We start from the raw sequence: 22,707 nt of genomic DNA on the forward strand, positions 1-22,707 counted from the left end.
TGACAGTACCCCCGAGCTCATGCTGGAATGCGTGCGGGCCTGTAGAAGTACACAGAGCGTGATCTGAACCAGCCGGCACTCCCAGGAGGCTGTCTGAACCCTGATGGGCGAGGTTCTGTCTTCTCTCCACTGCTCAGATCCCTGGCTGGGAGGGGCTGAGTGCCTAGCAGCTATTCTCCCCACGCTGCCTGTGCTGCCCTGGGAGGACAGGGGGGTCCCCCATTTTCTCTGTGGGTTGGCTGGAGGTCGAGAATATAATGTCTAAGCTTCCGTTTTGCTAGGCTGACCCTTTCCTGGTTCTTTGGCAAGAGAGGTGGCTTTTGTGGAGACTTTTTTTCATTCCCCACCTGTGCCTGTTACTATTTCCCAGTTGCTTGCTTCTCCAGTCTGGGATATTTCCATGTTTGGGATAAATGAAGCAAAAAGAAAATCCTGACTCTCAAGGCCCCTCAGTCTACTTTCTCTCCACCTTTAAGAACATTCTTAATTTTGTCAAGCATTTGGACAGGGTATAGTAGGGAAATTTGCCTCTGCTCCAGAATGTCTGGACCCTCAGCTGGAAGGCTCAAACACAGGGGGCTGCAATCACTGAAAAGCTCTTTCACTTACATGCTGCTGTTCACTCACCTGGCATTAGTCGAGGCCGTTGGCTGGAATCCCACCTGTGGCCTCTGCATCTGGTCTGGGCTTCCTCACAATATGGCGGCTGGGTTTATGAGCAAGTGTCCCGTGAGAGCCAGGTGGGCGCTCTCTACTTCTCTGACCTGTTCTCAGAAGTCACACATCACTTCCGCCATGTTCCATAGTCAGAACAGTCATAGGCCCACCCAGCTTCAAAGGGATGGGAAATAGATTCCACCATTCCGTAGAGATGTCAGGCTTCTGGAAGAGCACACAGGACTAGAAATATTGCTGTGGCCACTTCTGGAAAATACAAGCTGCTGCAGGCATGATGACAGAGCAGACTTACAGAGTCATTGTGAAGCCACACAAGACAAACAGGGCGAAGCATGGAGCCCAGTGCTCCCCACATAGTGAGCCATTCTCCCTTCTGCTCTCTCTTCTGTCTCTCTGTGCCTCTGGGGAACAGATGATCAGAACCAGAATAGGGAGCTGATGATGGTCACATGCTGTGCATGTGCTGGGTTCAGGGTCCAAAGGTGGGGACCTCTTTCACAGGTGTGCTGCAGCCACTTTCTCTTGACCCCATTTCCTCGACCAGGTCCTTCCTGCTCTCTGCCAGCTTCCTATTCCTGGTCTTGCTGAAAGCCATCCTCTTCCTAAGCTTCGGCTATGCTGCCATTTGGCTGGCCTGGCTTCAGCATCACCTCTGAGGGTGATGGTCTGTCCAGCCCAGTGAAACTGCAGCTCCTCCACCAGGGGCTCCCTGTCTGGTGACACAGCTCTCGGCCTCTCTGCTCCAAACTCAGCCTGGACCCCTCGCTGGGATGTGAAGCTGGAAATGCATCAGCCCCACCAGAGACTTCTGGGCCTGGGTGTTGAGTCATCTTTGCTGGATCCTTTCATGGGCAGGCCTGGCAGCAGACACCAGGACACAGTGCAAGGACATGGGCTCTGGAATGGATGTATGTCCAAACCCCAGTGCTGGGGCGCCTGGGTGGCTCAGCCGTTAAGCGTCTGCCTTCAGCTCAGGTCATGATCCCGGAGTCCTGGGATCGAGCCCTGCATTGGGCTCCCTGCTTGGTGGGAAGCCTGCTTCTCCCTCTCCCACTCCCCTTGCTTGTGTTCCCTCTCTCGTTGTCTCTCTCTGTCAAATAAATAAATAAAATCTTAAAAACAAAACAAAACAAAACAAAACAACCCAGTGCTGCCACTTAACCTGTGACCCAGGAGAGGTTATTCTGTGGCTCTCATCATCTGTATCTTGGATTTGTATATAATTGAGATAATACGTGGAGGACATTGGCCACATCAGGGGAGCTTCCACATGGAACTGCCATGGCAATTGCTGGTTTGGTCCAGGGCACAAGGAGGAGTATAGGCAGGTAAGGGACCTGGGAGGAGTGAGCCAGGCCTCTTGGGATTCCTACTTGACTCTGGGCACAATGAGGGGAGGTGGTTAGCCCCCAGAGACCCCACCCACATCTGTCGCTTCAAACATGCATTTGGCAATGGGTGAAGGGGATGAAGAATGGGGGTCTTGCTTTAAAGTAGAGCTGAGAGTGCCACCCTTATGTGCAGTAGGTGTTGGGAAGAGGGTTTCCTTGTGACGAGCAGCAAACAGCTGCTAGAGGGGCAGTGAGTGGCCAGGCATGAAGGAGTCTGACCAGACTGAACCCTTCCCCCTCCTTCTCTCTCTTTGTCCCCCTGTCCCGCATCATCAGTGGCCTCTGTCCTGGGAAGGGGTTCCTTCCTCCTTCCTTAAGGCTCAGCCCTTATGCCCTGGGTACAGAAATCACATCTTATCTGCTACTCTTTTTGACACCCCACTCCCCTGATTTGTGTGGATTTGTGAAGAATCCCACATGTCTTCTCTGCCTTCGTCCAAAGTGTTGCTGAAAATACTGAACAGGTGAGCCTCCAGGTAAAGCCTTTGGGCATCTGATTGCAGACCACCTACTAGGTGACTTGGCCTCTTTCCTGCAGGATGAGGAATGTGGCAGGCACCCCGACACTGCCCCTCTAGACAGGTGTGACAGTAGGCTGTTAGTTGGCTTGTACATCACTTCTAGTTGGAGAAATATATCCTCACACCTTTTCATGAGTTAATTAGCAAGACAATAGACCTCTTAACTCCTAGCACCCTAAGTAAGTGTCTTTCTTTGTACAGAGGGGCTTACAAAGGGACCCAGTTGGAGCAGAGGGGAAATGAGTGTGAGCTGGACCCACTCGCATCTAACGAATGGAATATGGCAAGTAACAGGATGCCAGTCTGCCATTAGGTTATAAAAAGACTCTGGCTTCTGTCTTGCTGGCTTTCTCTTATTTGCTGTGATGAAAGCCAGATGCCATGTTGTGAGATGTTAGAGAGATCCATGTGGCAAGGAACTGAGGGGGCTTCTGACCAATAGCCAGAACAGCCCTGAGTTCCACGGTCTGTGAGCAACTGAATCCTGCCAGCAAGCACATGAACAAGCTTGGAAACTGACCCACCCTCGGTCGAGTCTTCAGATGAGACTGCAGTCCCAGCCAATACTAACTGCAACCTTGTGAGAAGCCTGTAGACAAAGCCATGCATGATTCCTATGAGACAGTATATGTGATTGTTTTGAGCTAAGTTTTGGGGTCATTTGTTGTGCAGTAATAGGTAACTATGATCCCATGAGCTGCCTGAGAGTAGGACCAGGAATGAAGGTTTACCTCTCTGTCTCCTCAGGATCTAGCACAGCGTTGACACAGAGAAAGACACAGAAATCTTAGCTGCAGTGATGGGAAGTCACTGGCGAATCCAGGATTACCCCACTGGGGCAGGAGGCAAAGACGGGTAGGGAGGGAATGCACATTCTCCATTTGAGGAGTGTGCAAAGAAAGGTTTAATGCAGAATGCCTCTTTCATTTAGTTCTTATTTGTCTCCAGGAATGCCCAGAGCCATGACAGTGACTCTTGGTCACCTTGAGGACTAAATACCTGGAATGTTCACATAGTCACTGATAAGTGAGGTTATTCTGTACACCCGAGGCTGTGGGTCAGGATGGGGCAGGTGGTCAGCACTGTTCTGTGTCAGCAGGAAGATTCATGATATGCACCTGGTGGAGACATCTCACCCATGTCTCTAGTTTGCAGCCAGAGAGAAACGCATGTTCTCACGGCCCTTGCAGAGAGGGGTGACTTGGAAACCTGTACGCCACTTCTCTAATGTTTGCCCCTAGATACCCTTCCTGCTACTCCTGCACTATATCCTTCACTGTAATAAACCTTAGCCATGACCATGACTTGTCAAGTTGTATGAGCCCTTCCAGTGAATCACCAAACTAGTGGGAGATCACGGGACCTTTGGAGCAGAGTGAAATGATGTTTAGGGGGGGGAAAGAGGAGCTTGTTGTTATAAGAGAAAAGGAATGGGCTCTATTCATCCCTCCCTAAGCTCCATTATTTGACAGAATAGTGGCCCCTCGAAAAAGATGTCCACATTATAACCCCCAGAACCTGTGAATATTTTACCTTTCATAGCAAAAGGAACTTTACAGCTGTGATTAACTTAAAGATCCTGAGATGGAGAGATTATCCTGGATCATCCAGTGGGTCCAATGTTATCATAAGGGTTAATATAAAACAGAAGCTGGAGGGTGAGAGTCAGAGAAGCAGATGTGTTGATGGAGGCCGAGGGTGGACTGGTGTGGGACCACATGCCGGTGGAATGAGGCAAGGAAGTGGATTCTGCCCTGGAGCTTCCAGAGGGAACGAAGCCCTGCTGACACCTTGACTTTGGCCCAATGGAACTAATTTCGGATTTCCAACCTCTGGAACTGTAAGACTGGAGTATGTCCCCACTCCTCTGTGTGATACTAAAAAGGGCGTCCAAGTTGAAGAAGCTTTGAACTGAGCAGGGTGAAAACCTTGGTCACAGCCGGACCAGAAATGATCCTCCAGGAGGACCTGCACTGTGATGGCAGTGGGCAGGCTCTTCCCATAGGGCAGCGTTGGCACTGTGGATCTATGGGGCCAAGAGCCAAGGACAGCCTGGGATCCAGTTGGGTAGACCCTGCCGTGGCTGGGCGGGCCCTCGGCACTTGAGGGGACAAGGTGCCATCAAACTCCCCTTGCGGCTCTGGTTTTGGGTCAGTCTCTTTTTCACCAGGTTCTTTCCCTTTCCCAATAACTTTGCAACTGAAAATGAAGAAGCAGCAGAGGAAGGAAGCTGATAACAAAATATGGACAGGAAGTGACAGTATCGAGGGCTGGAACTCCTAGGCCAGATGTCGGAAGATAAGGATCTGAATGTTCTGGGGCTGGGGAGACAGGACCACTGGTCTGTTTGTAGCTCAGCCCCTCTGCCTCCAGGTGAGTGGGTCTAGGACTTGTCACTTACTGACACTTCCCTGGGTGGGGGGAAGAGGTGGAGAAAAGTTCAGGAGAGGTAACACGCAGGTCCCATGAAACTGCTACCACCTACCCAGTTGGGCGGGAGGATGTGGACACCACGACTGTTCACTGCCAGGCACAGAGGCGGGGGATGTTTTGTCAGCCCACTGGTGTGTGTGTGTGTGTGTGTGTGTGTGTGTGTGTGTGTGTGTGTGTGTGATATCAGTTGCTCACATTATGCCAGGGTCTGTGCCTAGCACTTGACATCAGCGATCTCATTCATTCCTCACAGTTGTCCTTAGGCCGTGGATGCCACCATCTTAATGAAGGAACTGGGAACAAGAGAGATGCCAGGCAGGGAGAGGTGTACTTTCCAAAGGAGGGGGAGGCCAGGGGATAAGGGGACAACAGCCAAGCTTCCCACAAGGAGCAGAGTGAGGACAAGCCAGAGGCCCGGTGTTTGGGTGTGCAGGGCCTCAGAGGAGCAGACCTGATTCCCAAGAGGCCTGATGAAGCGGTATGACCTGTCATGGGGTCGGGGAGGGTGACTGGGGCAGCAGTAATGGGAGTGGTCAGGAGAATGAGCTAAGCTTCTTTCCCCAAATGTATGTGTTCTAGGTGCTTCTGACAGTTGCTGGTGGGGGTGGGCAGGCCAGAGCCCTATGGGCCTCCTGCTGTCCCCAAGCAGAATGGTTCCGGGCATTGGGTTGACACCGGACAGTGGATCCCATGTCATATAAGCCATGCTGTGGATGGTGCAGCCTGTGGCCTCCAGCAGTGGTAAGACCCTGGGGTGATGGAGATGGGGAAGAGGCTGTGCTTCCTTTGGGAAAGTGATCATCCTACTTCTTACCCACTAAGCTCTTTGTCAGTTTCCACTTCCTCTACTGGCTTTTCCCTCAAATCCCAACAAACTAGACTGGGGTTTGTGGACTTGATTTGATGATGTCTGGTTTCAGGACCTCTCTGTGCCTCTGTCTTCTTACCTATAAAGTGGGGATAATGGTACCTGCCTAACAGCTTTCTTGTGAACTTAAATAATTTAGGCGAAGCCAATACCTGTGTCTTTGAGAAGAATATGTTTCTGATACATAAGTTGAATTTGGAGGTAATATATAGCTGGTTGACAGACAAGATGAGAAGCTAGTCCTGGTCGAAGACTATTCTAAAGATATTTAACATTTACGGAGCAGTTAGTGTGTTCCAGGCACTGTGTCAAGTGCTCTATGTTTGTTCACTCCTTTCTTTCCTATGAGGTAAGAATGGTCACTATTACTCTATTTTATAGATGAAGAAGCTGGGGATGAGAGTGATTTAGCAACATGCCCAAGGGCACATGGTTAGTACATGGTGGAGGTGGGATCTGAATTTGCGTGACTCCAGAATCTATGCCCTTCACCGACACCCTTCTATTGAATTAGATTGATAGCGTCCAAGCAGGTGGAGCTTCCCACAGGAAGTCAGGAGGTTGGGTCCGGAGCCCAGAAGAGAGACTAGGTTAGAGGAAGAGGTATGAGGTCAACCACATGGAGGTAGTGGTTGAGAGAGTTATGGGGAGTCCTCACCCCAGATATTTAAGTGGGGTGTTTAATGACCCAAAAGCATGCAGCCAGAGAGAAGGGACAGCTGGTTAGGTCAAGCAAGCAGCCTCGGACAGGAAGAAGAATGAGAGACAGGGACAAAGTCTCTCCTCTGTTGGCGGTTTCATATTTTGGGGACTGACTTGAAGCTTTGGGGTATGATCCAAACATTATATTGCCATTAAATGAAGGAAAAATCAGTAGATTTCTCTTGTTGTTCTTAGTCCATTCTCTGAAGTATCTCTTGCCACTCTTCCCCTTTTCCTAAGTAGGGCTTCAAATTAGGAAGTGGCTAGGAGATGAAAAAGGAAGTAGGTGAGAGACAGAAACGCAAAGGAAACTTGAGCAAGTAGAAAGTGGCCACCGCAGACTCTGTCGCAAACACCTGGATTCCAGTGGGGACCTGGATTTGCTGGGGGCACCAGCCAGAGAGACAGAACCATGTGGCTGTCCCCAGTTCTGCTCCTTCTCTGCCTCTCAGGTGAGTAGGGCTGGGGCTTTGGCACTTGGTATTGGGGGGGCGGGGAACAGTGGGTAGAAGGTCTGTTCTGGGTTCAAGCCAAAGGAGAAGTCTCAGCAGAAATAGGAAGGACACATCCATTCATCCATCTGTATATCCTCTTATTCACTCAAACATTCATCTACAGAGCCAACATAAGCTTATTGAGCACCAGCTGTGTGCCAGGACCAGCTGTGTGCCGGGAGAGCAATTCTGCACTCAGGGACTCATGGTTGAATGAAGGAGTCAAGTCACTGTGATACAGCATAGAACTTTCTGTAGAAGAGATTTATCCATGTGGTGTGGAGGTGCACAACAGGGGCCCCAAACACTGCTCTTGACCCAAAGCAAGTTCTCACCGAGGCTTCACTGGACTTTGGACTTGAAGGATGAATGAGTTGGCTGAATGGAAAGTGGGAATTAGCCTATGCAAAAGTGTGGATCTCTAAAGATCATGGAAAGTTCAGGAATTAGCAATGTTCCATTTTGTCAGAGCTTCGTTTAAAGGGGTTGGAAAGGTTTCTTAGAAGGAACTAAAGAAGGGTCTAAAAAGGCATCCTCAGCATCCACCTTAAATCCTTGCTAGAGCAAGGAGTGCTGCCTTCAGGTAACTATAATTGTCCATTGAAGGTTGGAGTTTCAGAGGAGAAAGTCTTTAAAAAAAAGACATTCGACATGCATGAGAATCCATTCTCTGTGGGAAGTAAGTTCAGGGTAAAAATTAGACGGTATTCTTCATGTTTGTAGAATAATTTTTATGTTGGGTGAGACATAGAATCTGCCCAACATAATGATGGACTGTTCCAGAAGAGTGGGTGGAAAATGGAGAGGTTTAAAGAAAGAAGACCAGTTGGGTGACACCGGCCAAAACATCATTTTCTTTTCAGTCTTCTCAGTAACACAGGAGAGTGGACGGGATGGTCTTCAAGGTCCCCCAGGGCCCTCATAACTGAGATCTTAGAAAGACATCTAAAAAGAGATGTATCTCATTACACATGGGAGGTGCTCAAAAGGTCTTAAATGAGGATGATGATGATAAAGGACATTTTCTTTTTTTTTTTTCCTTCTTTTTTTGGATAATGGACTTTTTCTGAATCCCCATAATTAAGTAAATGGGCACCCAAAGCAGTGGTGGCTGGAGCCGGCTTGCACCCAATCACAAGAGCTGATTATGGGCTTATTTTCCCCACCCTACCTCCAGTGACAGCATGTTGCTAGCCTGAAATTAGTCACAGTGAGAGTATTTACGTCACAGAAACCGGGAAATACTACGACTCATGGCTTCTCCTTGACTCCTCTGCACCCCGCCTTGCTTCCTGCCCGGAGCTGGTTTACCATCTTATCACTGCTTCCTCACACCTGCTTGCTTAACTCTGATACAATTGCCTAAGGACCTTAGCTTGGATGCAGTTAAACTGGGGATGGAAACTTCTTCCCACCCCTTCACGTGGACTGGCTGATCTCTCCAACCCCACAGGTTCACCTTTCCATCCATTTATAGCTCGAGTTCCTCCTGGGTCCAGATGAAAGCTTTGGAGTCACTTGTAAAGACTGAAATTTTGGTTCTCCCCACCCCCCCATCCTAGCTCCTGGCTTAGCTCCTTTCCCTCTGTTCCAGCATTCTTCTACCTGCCATACCCATCAGGATTACAAACAGCATTTGGAAAAATGTGACCCCTTTACATTTATGGAGGGTTGTATGGTTAGCCTGAGAAAGGAAGGGGCAAAGGGGGTAAAGAAAGATGGTAAAGCCCCAGGGACGGTGACGGGGTTGGGGGTGGTCAGATCGTGCCCCAAGCCTGTGTCAAGGAGGCTGTGAGGGTCTCCTTGGGACCCAGCCCTTCCTAGCCGTGTGTCGCTCTTCCCTCAAGAATAGTCTGGATGAGGGCCAGGGGTTTACTTTTCCTCTCTTGAGAACACCCGGAGAGCGGAGTAAACAAGTCTTGCTCCTACAGAACAAGTTTGAATTGCAGAAAACCTGAATGCAGGGCCCGACTCCAAAGGGAAGTGTTTTTATATGTCACTGAATCTCATGCCTGCGAAGGCTAAGGACAGGGCAGGACAGCCGGCTCCCTCTGCTCCCTCTCCAGCTTTGTTCCGATTCTCCCTGTCCCCAAGGGGCAGGATCCTTGTGTGGTTACTCAGTGTTTCTGGGCTCACAGGGCATAGGTCTCTACCTCGCTTGCTGGCCGTAGTCTCCAGACCCTCTGGCTTAGGTTCTAAGCTCAGATGTCCCTCCAGGCCCCTCTCCCTGAGCCTGGAACCATCCATACCTCCCTGGGAACGTTCCCCTCAGGCTTCAGGCAGACAGCTCTTGTAGGGGGCCATTGAGATGGAGTCCTAGGATGTGGCTTGTGTTTTCCAGGCTCTTTGTCCCTGATGGGCCCCAGCTCTGTGACAGGCACCTTGGGTGGCTCTCTGTGTGTGCGGTGTCAGTACGAGGAGCTGTATCAGAGGCATAAAAAGTACTGGTGCCGAGGACAGTATGAAGCAACATGTGAGAAGATTGTGGAGACCAATGGAGAAGAGAAAGAAGAGAGGAGTGGGCGCGTGTCCATCAGAGACCATGCTGACAAACTCACCTTTATAGTGACCATGGAGAACCTCACTGCGGATGATGCTGGACCCTACTGGTGTCGAATTCAGACAACATGGTTCCTGGATGCGTTGTCACGTGACCCTGCAGTCCATGTTAATGTGTCTGTTTCTGCAGGTAAGAAATCTTCTCACTCCAGCAGCGGTGCGTATGGATCTCGTCTCTGGGTCTTGTCTAGTCCTCAGTCCCAGTGGTGTTGGGAAGAGCCTATGATGAGGGCAGGGTGAGAGGCAGCCGACTTTGCAGCCTTGGCATGGGTGGGGGTGTGTAGCTGAGGGTACCCTCACTCTCACAGGGCCAAGGCCTCACTCCATTGCCTGGGAGGCCCCTCCATGCTGGACCAAAACTATTTCTACCACGCCTTTTGGAAACTTGTACCGAAGGAAATAAACTCTTCATACATACATCTTCAGCTTGCTCACAGAATATTCTCCCTACCATACTGTCTTGAATTTGGCCTCACTCCTCTCATTTCAAGAAATCGGCTGCTTGAGTGGAAGCTGCTCTTTTTCCTACCCCATGTGCTATAGGGTGGTGAAGCTATGTTCAAATTCTCCCAGTTGCCCATCACAGCTTCTAACCAATTACTGTCCCACCTGCTTCCTTTGACATTTGTGTCACATGGTCTCATGTATCCTCTACTTCTCCTTGGCATGGCCTTCCATTGACTTCTAGGTTACTCCCTGACATCCCTAATCCCTGTCATCATCTTGGGAGTTTTTAATGAGTAACTTGCCTCAGCTTCTAGGATCTTCTCAACTGCAGTGGCCTGCATTTCCACCCCCAGAATCCCACACCATGGCAACATTGCACAGCTTGCTGTCACCCCAAACTGGTCCGTGTCCAGAAACCTACCCTCAGATGTTGTACTTTCAGACAACCTTCTGTGCATCACCCTCACCCCTGCTGGCCCTATTCTCAATCTCACATATGCCTCCAGTCCTCGGATCCCTCTCTCCATTCTCTCCCCGTTTATTGCCTACCCCTCCCCTGCCCTGATCTCTCTTCCTTCCTAAGCTGGGCCCAACTCTCATGGAGGACTACGTTTTCTTCACTTACCATGCACCATGTCCCTACCCACCTCTCAAAACCCTCATCCCTGGACCCATCTTAAAATTAGGGTGAACAACCATTGGGGGTTTGCCTAGGACTGAGAAGTTTCTTGGGATGTGGGGCTTTTAGTGCTAAAACTGGATAAAATCCCAGGCAAGCCAGGGCAAATTGATCTCCTACCTAAAATCTATCGGCTGCAGTCGTGCTGGGGAAGACACAGACGGCCCGTGTGAATGTCAACACCAGCTCACGGTTTCTAGTATGACTCTCCCATTCTTCTACCTTACCAAGGGCACACGGGATAGCAGACGTGAACTCTCTCAATTTCTTTTCTTCTCTCCCTACAAACTTCTGCGACGCCTAACTCATTCCTCCCCCTTTCCCTTCTAGGTTGACGGGGGTTTCCCTCCACCTGTTCCAGAACAATCATCTTGAGGCTGGCTCCTCAGTGGAGCTCCTTGCCTCCCCATCCCCTTGATCCGAATTCCCTCCTTGCTCATCCGTATCTTCTCCATCAATGATCCACACTCTCTCTTCACCCCAGCCTAGAAACAAAGCTGGGTTCTCTCAGGGCCTAAAAATACCTTGTAATCCCCGTGGCCTCCTCTAGGTGTCACCATGCCTCACGTCTCTCCTTTCTGCCTGCCTGGATGGTCGCTGAGGTCTGAGTCCTCTGTGCTCTTGCTGTATCTGATGGAGTTCAGCCCCAGTGCCCGCTCTCTATTGATTTGAATCCATCTACTTAGATGCCTCTGCTCTGTGTGAGGGCAGGGACGGTGCCACATCCATCAGTGAATCCCCAATGGCAAAGACGTCAAGGGCTGTGGTTGGATGAAACGGAGCCTGTCCTGGGAGCACCGGGAGGGCTAAGCCTCTGGGAGGCTTGCTTTTTTTGGGCAATCATGAGGTTGGGGCAGAGACACAGGTTACACCAATAGCCTGCACACCTGAGATTTAGCTCCTCCCCAGCAGGACGTAAAAGCGGCCTTCCTTTCCGTCTGAAGGGTGCTGTAGCCCCTCCCACAGCCTCTTTGCGGCCTCTGGGCCACAGGTGGGGCCCGTCTTCTCCAGACTTGCCCCTGTTCCTCCTCTCTCTGGGGCTCCACCTCAGCTGGAGAAGCCCCCGAGAGACCCCTGCTCTCTCCCTAGGCAGAGTCGGACTTGGGATGGAAAGAAAGATCTGGCACTTATTAGAGGTGGCTGGTATGACCAGTTCTGGAAGCGTCTCCTTTGGTCCCTGAGGGGCTCCCTCCACCCCGGAAGTGGCCTGGGGTTGGCTTCAAAGCATCTCTCAAGTCCCTTCTGCAAGTGGGCGACCGTGCGTAACATCAGGTCCAAATGGGCACTTAGCGCGGGGCTGGGGAGAGAGCAGCGCCTGATGTGTGATTTGTCTCCAGCACCGGGTGAAACCGCAGGGAGGACCACGTGTGGAGCTGCCCCTGCCACCTTTCCGGGACTGCAGAGCAAGAAGAACCTCAGCTCTGAGGAGGTGCTGACCTACTGCTCAGGGTAAGGGCCCACAGCCTAGACACCACAGAAGAGGGGGCTCGGTTCCTTATGGGACCTTGGGGGTGCGGGCTGGCAACACACCATCACCTTCCTACCTCACTGCTGGGTTTTCTTCCGGTTCTGGTCCTGATTTTTACATTCTCCATGGCTGCATGGGGATTATTCCACGTGGAAAGTATCCCTTGTTTTAGGAACGCGCTCCCCCATGGGACAGGAGCAGGGAAACAGGCACAGGCAGCCCCTCCCATGTCCACCCCTTCCCTTCTCCCTCCCCACCTGGTTCTGGACTCCGGCTTCTGGTTCTGTGGCCCTAAGTCGGGCTTACCTCCAAAGGTCTTTGCCGTACCAGAGATCCAGGAGCAGCTTGTGGGGTATGGAGAGAGATGGGCTGGCGCCAGGCTGTTTTCCTTCTCCCAAAGATACCCAGAAAGGGCTGCCATGTTGTCTTCAGGCCCTGCGGGGCCGAGGATAAGGGTCAGGGCTTTAAAGTGAGGGTGGGGGTGGCTTTTAAGAAGTCGGTTGATAAGGAGAAATGTGAGAGGAAGGGGCAGGGTGGAAGCTTTGGAAAGCAGGCACTGCTGGGCTCCTCTTCTCTTTGCCCCATCACCTCTCCTTGACCGGATACCCAGGGGCAGGTCATGATCAAGGAAGAGAGGGGCTGCCTGAGCACATGTCCTTTCCAGGTTTGATCCTGAGTTATGAGGGCTCTAGAGTTGGGGTGCAGGGACAGGTTGGGAGAGAAGGGTCCTGGGCATCCCCCCGAGGAGCCAGTCATTTCCTGTCCCTATGTCCACCCCCACAGGTCCTTGCTCAGCAGTGTCCACTTCTTGCTCCTGGTCTTCCTGAAGCTTCCCTTGTTCTTGACATTGGTGGGTGCTGTCCTCTGGGTGAACAGGCCTCTGAGGGGCTCTGGAGGAAGTAAGCCTGATGAGGTTAATCCACGATGTGGTGCACCGTCCCCAGGAATGCCCTGTCCAGGAATGTAGCCCTTCACACTGGACAAGAGAGACCTTCAGACTCCAGACTCCAGGGCAGGGCAGACAGCAGTGCCTGGCTTCTGGAGGGATCCAGATCTTCTCAGGGGTATTGTTCCCATGTCTCGAGGGAGAATCCTGGGTCTTAGAGGACACTTGCTCTGAGTCCTCAGGTGCAGGAAGGATGAGTGTCCTGGGCTCACACTTGGGGTCCTCCTTTCCCTGCCCCAGATCCCCTAGCTCCTTGCCCTCATGCCTACCTCCCAGGGCAAGAATTCTCTCGAAGTTGCAGGAAAGCCTGGCCCTTTATGCTTCTCCTTGCCACAAAAGCGTCTCAGTTCAGTGTTCCCCAAGGGCAATAACCATCTCCTTCCTACAGCCAGGGGGCTCGCTGAGGACTCGCCCCTCACAGCCTCCGTCCTTGGGCTCACAGGGCTTGGACATCACTTGTGTCCTGAGAGCAGGGAGTGTATGGCCGGGCTCAGCGCATCTCTGCCTGGGCCAGCCATGACTGAGAAACTTTAGGTTGAAGCTCTGGGGCTGATTGGAGCAGTAGTGGGAAGAGGCAGTAGGTGCCCCTAACATCCCTCCTGGAGTTCCCCAAGCGGGAGGGCCTCCTGCGCACAGAGCTGATTGTTGGTCCAGTTCAGTAGAAGTCTGGCTGAAGCCACATGCCAACATCTGGTGCTTTCCACAGGAAAAGCAGACTCAGCTTTCCAAATACAGGCTACAGGACACAGAGGTGAAGAAATACTTCCCCACATGGGGATGGCATGATGCCACAGCCACCATGGGGCACACCAGCCCCAGAAAGGACTCAGTTGGTTTCCAATGCTTGTCCACGGCTCCCTTCCGGAAGCATGTAGGAAACACAATGCAGGGCAGGAGAGGAGCTCATGATGTAGTTTATTCTTTCTCACACTTATTTTGAAGTATTCTAGTTTCTTTACCTTTCCATATAAATTTTAGAGTCAGCTTGTCTTGATCTACCAAAACAATCCTGCTGGGATCTTGATAGGAATTGTCCTAAACTTACAGATCGATATTGGGAAAATGGACATCTTTCCTATGTTGATTCTTCCGGTCCGTAAACGTGGTGCCTCTCACAATTTATTTAAATATTCCTTGGCTTCGGTCCCCAGACTTTTGTAAATCTTAGTATCTAGACGGGGCACTTGTTCTGCTAGATTTCTAGCCGGGTGTTTCTTCGTCTTGTCGAGCGGCTGTGACTAGTGACGTGTGCTGTGTGTTTCAATTCAGTTTCTACATGCTCGTTGCTAGAATAGAAATAGGACTGTGTGTGTGTAGGTGTGTGTGTGTGTTTATGTGTGTATATGCGTTTGTGTGTGTGCATTGATCTTTCATCCTGTGACTTGTTAAACTCATTTTTTAGTTCTAGCAGTTGGTTTTTGTTTTGTTCTGTTTTGTTTTTTTGGTGGAATCCTTGGGATTTTCTACATAATTATGTCATCTGCACAAAGGGACAATTTTATTTCTTCCTTTCTAATCTGTGTGCTTTAATGGTGTTCTGGAAGCCCTGGGGAGCCACTGGAAGGTCTTAAACACCCTGGTGGCCATGCAGGACCTGCTGTTTTCTGGCATTTTTGCATTTAAAAGAGAAACGCGAAGCGAAATTGTTTATATTTACATGTAGGCAACAAAGCCCATTTAAAAAATATTGTGACCCAAGCAAAACAATATTCCTAAGTTCATGCAATTCATGAACGCAGTCTGTGATCTGTGAGTCAGACAGAGAAATTGCAGAACATTGTCGTGTCTGCCTAGTATTTGCACCTGGGGCCATCTGGTGCCCAGCAGGCTTGGGAACTGACCTTTCAAGGACACAGATGGACTTGCAGGGACACCGTGTGGGCCAGCCCCAGGCTGGCTCCGGGGCAGATCCAAGTCTATTCCTGGGCCTTGTAACTGGGGCCGGGGGCCTCAGCCCTTCCGGGCTCCTCGTTCTTTAATGTGATGTGAAGACACTAGATTAATATTCTTCCATGTGGCAGTTCTAACATGGGACTGCAAATTTCTTGACACTCCTTTTACTCAGAGTTGGGGCTCTGTCCCCACCCTTTGAGTCTGGGTGGGCTGTGGCTGCAGCCAGTAGCCCAGAGCAGAGCTCCCCAAACTTTTTTCCGTAATTATCTTCCTAAGGAGTCTCTTTAGACATTTTCTTTTCCTAGAAGTGCACCCCCCCCGTGCTATGAAATCTAAATACCAAAGATACACTGTATATGTCCATGTTCTATTGATCTGTCAATTAATTGATCCATCTACCAATCGGTCATCTATGTTTTGTATACGAAAAGAGTAGCGTTCTTTCACCCTCCAAGAACCAATGCTCATCCCTGTCGGAAGACCCGGATAGAGCCTGGTGACAGTGACCCTGTGTGACTTCCGAGGCCAGGCCAGGAGGAACCCCGCAGCTCCGTCCTCAGGCTCTCGAAACGCTGGCTCTGGGGGTCTCCCGCTCAGAATCCAGCGGCCACATGGAGAGGCTACCTGTAGGGTCTCGGGTCAACAGTCAGGACTGAGCTCCATGTTGGATCACCTTGGCTCATGTTCCAGACATGTGGGCAAAGAAGCTTCCAGATGACAGCCGCACCTGGCCATGTGAGTCACCCCACCACCATTATGTCTTCCCAACTGCGGCCCCAGACATGATGGAGCAGAGACAGGCCATCCCTGAGTCAGCCCGTCGGCATTCCTGACCTCGGAATCTGTGACAGGCCACAAGGAATATCTAAGCATGGATAACTGGACCGTTGGGCCTCTATCGTTCTAGGGTCAGGCAAGACGGTAAAGAGAAGCGTGCTGCTTCTGCCGTGGGCACGGCGGGCTGTGGGGGGGTTGCTGGCTGCTGCCAAGGGCCCCCTGTGACTCAGCCCTGCGGTGGGCTCAGCGGGCCGAGAGCGCCCATGCGGTAACACGCTGGCTGCTGGGCCTTGAGGTCTCGCCCTTTCCTGATGTGCGACCCAGAACCGTGTGGGCTGTAGGTGTCAGCATGGGGCGGAGGTGTTCCCCCCCAGGAGCTACCCGCTGAGGCAGAACGCCCACCACCCCAACACACCCGCTTTGGCGGTGCCCCGACCACATTCAAAGGACAGCTTGAGCCAAAAAGAAACCAGCGCCTTTTCTAAGGCGCTCAGGAGAGGGACAGAGCGCCAGCGAAAGGTGGCTGGTGAATTTGCTTCAGAGAGGAAATGCTCCAGGACACAGAGCAGGTCACACAGGTCTGCTCAGTCTCCGAGACACTACAGATGACGACCTCGCTAAAAAGGAGCTCGGAAAACAGATACGGTTCCCCAAAAATGGTTCCAAAAATATGGAAACGAAAAAGAGCAGAGCCCAGGAAGAATGTAAGTGGAAGAGAAAACAAACAAACAAACCCCAAAGAAGAAAACCTTTACTGAGGAAAAATATGTATACCTTTGAAAATTAAAAATGAAAAAGGCTTGTGTTGTTAGATTTTGGTGTGTGAGGGGGAGGAAGTTGAACATGAAGGGCCCAGCATTCTGGCTTGCCCTTGCTCTGCTGGGGGTGGGGGAGGGTGGGAGGGTTGGCAGGCCAACGGTCAGGTCAAACCCAGGAGTGGGTGAGGGTGGGTCTGAGCTGGCCGGGGGACAGACAGCATCACAGGCATGAAGGGCACAGATCTGAGCCCCTCATTTGTCCCATCTGGATGGAGAAGTCCAGACTGTCCCTGGAGCCCTGCACTGGAAGGACCAGGCGGGCTAAGGGACAAGTGGAGGGACAGAAATGAACTGTTTGTGTGACCACCGGGTGAATCCCCTGTGCTTGGAGACCACTGATGTAGCCACAGGGTCACGTAGATATTGACATTGTTTCAAAGCCCCTCCCCACCAAACACTCATGACTTACACAGGGAAAAAGAGTAACTCCAGGCAGGTGCCAGACACACTCTAATCCCAGCGCTGGGTTTAGAGTCACTTCTGACCCTCTAGGATGGACGGATCTTACTCTCACATATAAAACAATGAAAGAGTGTCCCAGTGAAATAATCTCAAAAGAGCCCAGGAAAGCCATAGATTTAATAGGAAACGTGCGGAGCAAACAGATGGGATGCGGGTCGGGGTGGTCCAACCTTGTCTTCAGTCTTACGTTCAGGCGATTCTTCCTCCAGGAGACAGGGACGCAGCGACAGCTGGAACATCTGGCCCATCAGGGTCTCTGACCACGTGCAACACTCGGAAGCTTTTTGGTTTAATTCTGGTTCTATAGTTACTGGTAGGTCTGGAATTTTAAAACCCATCCTTGGCCAGAGTCCTGAACGCTGTGATAGTCCGTTATCCTCGGCAGAGCCACTCCAGGGTCACAAGGAAAAGAGGCACCAGGAGGATCCACACAGGAGGCTTCTTGGCTGCTACCGTGGAGGCCAGGGCTCCTGACCTGTGCAGAGCAGAGAAGGAGCCAGGGTTCATTCCTGAGGACAGGACGAGGGGAGTCCCTACCTAACAGCGACCAGATCTCTCTTGGAGCTGTAACCACTGCCCATTCCCTGCTCAGAGGTCAGAGGGTGCAGTGGTGTTGATGGCGCCTCTCCTGCTCAGGCTGACTCTATCCTCCCCCTGGGTCCCCCGACTTCAGCTCAGCCACACCACAGTGCACACAGGACCCCAGCAGGGACACCTGCACAAAGGTCAAGAGCACGAAGTGAAGGCTGCTAGCAGGCCCTGTGCAGAGAACAGGGTGGCAGGACTGAGCTCCCTCTTCATGGGCAGCCCCAGCCCCTTCCTCCCTGACCTCACTTCTGAGCCCAGAGCTGCAGGAACGGCAAGCCTTGCTCCCTGCCAGGGAAGCCCCTGTGAGGGCACAGCCATGCTGCTCAGGGCTAAACCTTTAGGGGTCTCGCTGCAGCTTAGCCTGGGCTCCAGCCCCTCGGTCCCCTGATTTCACCCTGCTTTTTGGCTGCTCTCCCACAATTCCCTTCCACCTCACCTGCAGGCCAGCGAAGCTCAAGGGTATGCTTTTGCTGTGTTTTCATTCTGCTTGTGTCCTACCTTGTGTCAATTCTGCCCCAATTTCCATCTCTGATCTAATATTACCTCTTTGAAGCAGAGGAAGGTTGCCCCACCCCTGTCCACCTGGCTGTTTACCTTCAGAATTCTCCTGGGAGGGTCTCTCCCAGCTCTGACCCCCACGTGGCAATGAGGTGTACCCTCTCGTACACCCTGTATAAGGGACTCGGAGTGTAGATGGATGATGGATCTTGCTCACATATGTCCCCCTGGTGGTCCTTCACAGTATCCAAAATTCTGGACCCCTCAACCTTGACTTCATGCCCTCCTCCACAAGCAACGCCAGGACCCCTGCAGGCCAGCCTTGCTCTGTGCTTCCTCCTGCCTTGAGCACGATGGGTCATGTGGATTTCACAGGTGGTTTTCTGGAGAGAGGGGTCATGTGACTTTGCCCTTCCTCAAAATATCCTTTAAACCAATGGGCTCATTTCACCAGTTCTACTCCCTGTGGGGCTGCTGCCTGTCTTTCCACCCCACAGGCTTCTTCCCTTGCCCCTTGATCTCCTAAAAATCCTGCATTTTTCACTCCCCATTCACAGGACAACTGGTCCCCAAATAGTCACCAGCAGCACAGAAACTCATTGTTGACCAAGTGCCTTGCCTTATTCAGAAGCATGACTGAAAAAACTGCTTAGCAAGGCCAGGGTCCAAGGAATAGGGTCCTGGAGAAGAGAAAGAAGTAGGACTGGGGCTGAAGGGAGCTGGTGGTGGGTGTTTCTGGGAGGCAGGACACAGGGAGGGCATGTGCCTTCACCCTGACCTCTGATGGGCAGTGTGTTGGCCCTTCGATGAAAGAGCTAACTGATTGTTTTTTTGGATGCCTCTGAGGGGGGGCTTCAGGTTGGTGTCCCAGCATCTTTACCATGTTGGGAACGTGAGGAAGCAGGAATCCCAGCTTCCCACTCCTTGCCCCCATTTCCCTAGCATTCGGGCAGGGCTGGGCTGGATCCATGGAACAGGTAACAGCCCATGACCTTCTGTGAGCAGAGTAACACTCCCCCCCCCCAGAGATGTCCTAACCCCTAGACCTGTGAATGTGTTAGGGTACATGGCAAGGGGGAGTTCATGATCCAGATGGAGTTAATACTGCCAGCCAGCTGACCTTGAGATGGGGAGATTATCCTGGGTTATTTGGGTGGACCTTACGTCATCACCAGTGTGTTACAAGTGAAAGGACAGGGGAGAGCCAGTGTCCCAGTAATGTGGTGTGAGGAGGACTCAGCCACCACTGCTGGCTGTGAGGATGGAAGGGGCCATGAGCCAGGGGTTGCAGGGTTTCTAGAAGCTGGAAAAGACAAGGAAGGACTTCTCCCTTAGAGCCTCCAGAAGGAACCAGCCCTGTCGGCACCTTGACTTTAGCTCAGGGAGACTCATTTCAGACCTCTGAACTTCCAACCACAAGATCATGAAATTGTGTTGTCTTATGCCAGTTTGTGGCTGATTCGTTCCAGAGGCCATAGGAAAAGAAATACAGAGCACTTCCCTTCTGGCATACTCGAGGCTGAAACCACTGACACCTCTTTTGGCTTCTTGTGGGTCGGGAGGCAGGTGAGCAGGAGACCAGAACCTTCTGTCCTGCAGCCCAGCTGAAGCCTGTGTTAGGCCCCTCGTGGGGAGTGGGGAGCTCTTGAAGTGCTCAGAGGTATAAAGGAGGGGCCCCAGGGCAGACCTTGCTGATGCTCTCCTGCACAGGAGACCTCAGCGGGCCACAGGGGGTCCCTGACAGAGTGTCCTCAGAGGAGTGGTCACAAGGCAGCAGTGGGAAAGTCTGCTGGGGTCCAGCTTTGCTCACCTGCCGTTGGGGTTGATCAGAGCCACAGGTGGGCTGCTGTTGATGCCCTGGGTAAGTGGAAATGAGGAATCCCAAGTGGTTGGTGTGGGTCTTGCCAACGAGGAATCCCAAGTGTTTGGTGTGGGTCTTGCCAACGAGGAACCCCAAGTGGTTGGTGTGGGTCTTGCCAACGAGGAATCCCACGTGGTTGGTGTGGGTCTTGCTAACGAGGAATCCCCAGTGGTTGGTGTGGGTCTTGCCAACGAGGAATCCCCAGTGGTTGGTGTGGGTCTTGCCAACGAGGAATCCCACGTGGTTGGTGTGGGTCTTGCCAACGAGGAATCCCACGTGGTTGGTGTGGGTCTTGCCAGCGAGGAATCCCAAGTGGTTGGTGTGGGTCTTGCCAACGAGGAATCCCAAGTGGTTGGTGTGGGTCTTGCCGACGAGGAATCCCCAGTGGTTGGTGTGGGTCTTGCCACCGAGGAATCCCCAGTGGTTGGTGTGGGTCTTGCGAGCGAGGAATCCCACATGGTTGGTGTGGGTCTTGCCGACGAGGAATCCCCAGTGGTTGGTGTGGGTCTTGCCAACGAGGAATCCCCAGTGGTTGGTGTGGGTCTTGCCGACGAGGAATCCCCAGTGGTTGGTGTGGGTCTTGCCGACGAGGAATCCCCAGTGGTTGGTGTGGGTCTTGCCAGCGAGGAATCCCACGTGGTTGGTGTGGGTCTTGCCAACGAGGAATCCCAAGAGGTTGGTGTGGGTTTTGCCAACGAGGAATCCCAAGTGGTTGGTGTGGGTCTTGCCAACGAGGAATCCCAAGAGGTTGGTGTGGGTTTTGCCAACGAGGAATCCCAAGTGGTTGGTGTGGGTCTTGCCAACGAGGAATCCCCAGTGGTTGGTGTGTGTCTTGCCAACGAGGAATCCCCAGTGGTTGGTGTGGGTCTTGCCAACGAGGAATCCCCAGTGGTTGGTGTGGGTCTTGTCAACGAGGAATCCCAGCTGGCTGGTGTGGGTCTTGCTACAGGCTTGGGAAAATCTGTTGGATCCGGTGCTAAACACACAGAGCAGAGCAGGGCTGTGAGAGTGACACAGGGGCTCCCATGGCCTTCTCCACTCCCCACCCCCAGGCTGAAGGAGCTTCTGTCTCAGCACAGTCGCTCAGGCTCATTGGTCTGCCCTTGCATCTTTCTGGTTTCTCATCCCAAACATGCGGTTACTTCATTTGCAGAGAAACACCAGTTCCCCGTCTGGGAGGCACGTGGGGTGGGGGCTTGGGAGCAACTACGTTCAGCTCAATCTCAGTGTCCTGTGTGGCACAGCTGAGCACGTCAGAGCCACGTCCCCACCCCTGGAGCTTTCCATCAGCCAGGCCAGCTCTTCTCTGAGTCTCAGCCTTGCCCGGAGCAGACTGTGTGCCACCTGCCCTGACGCGCTATGACCCACGGGCTGGCTGGGCCAGGGTCCCCCGTGTCCTGAAGTCGCCCAGAGCCCACAGCCCTTGCTGTCCCCTCGGGGCCTTCCTGCCTCCCCGGGGCCTTCCTTACTGCACCAGGCCTGCCAGCGAAGCCTTGTCTGGTTGGCGGGTCCACACTCCAGATCTCTGGCCCCAGTTCCTCCTGCACTCTTGCACACATCCACCCACCCTGTTGTCTTTCTCAGTTGATCTCTGGAACATTCTACACCAGCATACCTGTCCACTGCAACATTCGCACAGCAGATTTGCATATGCTGAGTGTGAAGAGCCTTTCTCTGTTTATTTTTTTATTTATTTTTAAAAAAGATTTTATTTATTTATTTGACAGAGAGAGAGAGAGAGATAGCCAGGGAGAGAGGGAACACAAGCAGGGGGAGTGGGAGAGGAAGAAGCAGGCTCCCAGTGGAGGAGTCTGATGCAGGTTCGATCCCAGGACTCCAGGATCACGCCCTGAGCCATGGGCAGATGCTTAATGACTGAGCCACCCAGGCACCCCCTTTCCCTGCTTATTAAATGGGCTAATGAGTAGTAAAGATATTACTTCCCTAGTGTTTGTGTGTCTCTGTGTCTGTATGTCTGTATGTTGGAGAGAAGACTGAAGGGTCCAGAGATAGACTGTGGGGCAGGGACTACACCTGACCCCCTTTCCAGGCCTGTCTCCAGGGAGGCCCTAGTGTCTCTGGGGCAGCTGCAGTGGAGCCCAGAGTCCCCTCCAAGGCTCAGAGGCAGGGAGAGGGGTTCCCTGCACTCTGGTGGAGTCTGCTTTTCCTTCTCCCAGAAATGGGTTCAGAGTCCCTCCCCTGCTCCTTTGTGCTTATGTTGCCAGAGGAGGGAGGGGAAGAAGGAGGGGGCAGGGAGACGGTCTCTTGTCCTGTGGTTGAGACCATCAGGGTTAAGGCTTTCTAGCTCCTACTCCTCTCCACACACCTGACAAGCCCCACACAGCCTGGGGCTGCACGGGGGTGATGTAACCGGGAATAGAGGAGCTGCCTTCCCTGGACAAGCCTGTCCTGGTCGAGTCTCTGCTTCTCTGCTCCCTCTGGGGAGAGCTGATGGAGACATGCAGAGATGTGAGGCTCACTCTTTCTTCCAGTCTTTCGCTGATTCTTGGTGCCCCCCCAAACATGTTCACACAAACACACACAAGCACACACACGTGTCGTATCAGGCATGTTTGGAGATTCTCCAACCATCGGGAAAGACAGAGGAACAGTCCTGACTCTTC

General features: G+C 52.2%; 2 protein-coding genes across 3 annotated transcripts; one reads left to right on the plus strand and one right to left on the minus strand.

Moving 5' to 3' along the window:
- Window positions 1-326: 326 nt before the first annotated feature.
- CD300E (CD300e molecule) lies at window positions 327-16,656 on the plus strand. 2 transcript variants are annotated; one of them, XM_044378780.3, is made up of 6 exons: window positions 327-4,963; window positions 5,277-5,501; window positions 5,603-7,045; window positions 9,429-9,776; window positions 12,110-12,221; window positions 13,024-16,656. In XM_044378780.3, the coding sequence occupies exons 3-6, from the start codon at window positions 7,006-7,008 to the stop codon at window positions 13,205-13,207; spliced, it is 684 nt and encodes a 227-aa protein (XP_044234715.1). In that variant the 5' UTR covers window positions 327-4,963; window positions 5,277-5,501; window positions 5,603-7,005; the 3' UTR covers window positions 13,208-16,656. The 2 variants fall into 2 exon arrangements, with proteins under 2 accessions (XP_044234715.1, XP_057174141.1); XM_057318158.1 differs by lacking the exon at window positions 327-4,963 and having other exon boundaries at window positions 5,244-5,501.
- Window positions 16,657-17,234: 578 nt separating this feature from the next.
- Window positions 17,235-21,733, minus strand: LOC125281023 (uncharacterized). The gene is made up of 3 exons (XM_048212385.2): window positions 21,699-21,733; window positions 20,033-21,059; window positions 17,235-17,611 (listed from the first exon to the last, which is right to left on the minus strand). The coding sequence occupies exons 1-3, from the start codon at window positions 21,731-21,733 to the stop codon at window positions 17,444-17,446; spliced, it is 1,230 nt and encodes a 409-aa protein (XP_048068342.1). The 3' UTR covers window positions 17,235-17,443.
- Window positions 21,734-22,707: the final 974 nt, after the last annotated feature.

This window comes from Ursus arctos, unplaced genomic scaffold, assembly GCF_023065955.2.
Source record: "Ursus arctos isolate Adak ecotype North America unplaced genomic scaffold, UrsArc2.0 scaffold_24, whole genome shotgun sequence".
Classification (NCBI taxonomy): domain Eukaryota; kingdom Metazoa; phylum Chordata; class Mammalia; order Carnivora; family Ursidae; genus Ursus; species Ursus arctos.

Coding starts and splice junctions, on each gene's coding strand:
- CD300E (XM_044378780.3), top strand. CDS start 7,006: ATGTGGCTGTCCCCAGTTCTGCTCCTTCTCTGCCTCTCAG. Junction 7,046..9,428: donor GCTCCTTCTCTGCCTCTCAG/GTGAGTAGGGCT, acceptor TGTGTTTTCCAG/GCTCTTTGTCCCTGATGGGC. Junction 9,777..12,109: donor TAATGTGTCTGTTTCTGCAG/GTAAGAAATCTT, acceptor ATTTGTCTCCAG/CACCGGGTGAAACCGCAGGG.
- LOC125281023 (XM_048212385.2), bottom strand. CDS start 21,733: ATGCAAATCTGCTGTGCGAATGTTGCAGTGGACAG. Junction 21,060..21,698: donor GCGAATGTTGCAGTGGACAG/GTATGCTGGTGT, acceptor CTGTGTGTTTAG/CACCGGATCCAACAGATTTT. Junction 17,612..20,032: donor CTGATCAACCCCAACGGCAG/GTGAGCAAAGCT, acceptor TGCTCTGCACAG/GTCAGGAGCCCTGGCCTCCA.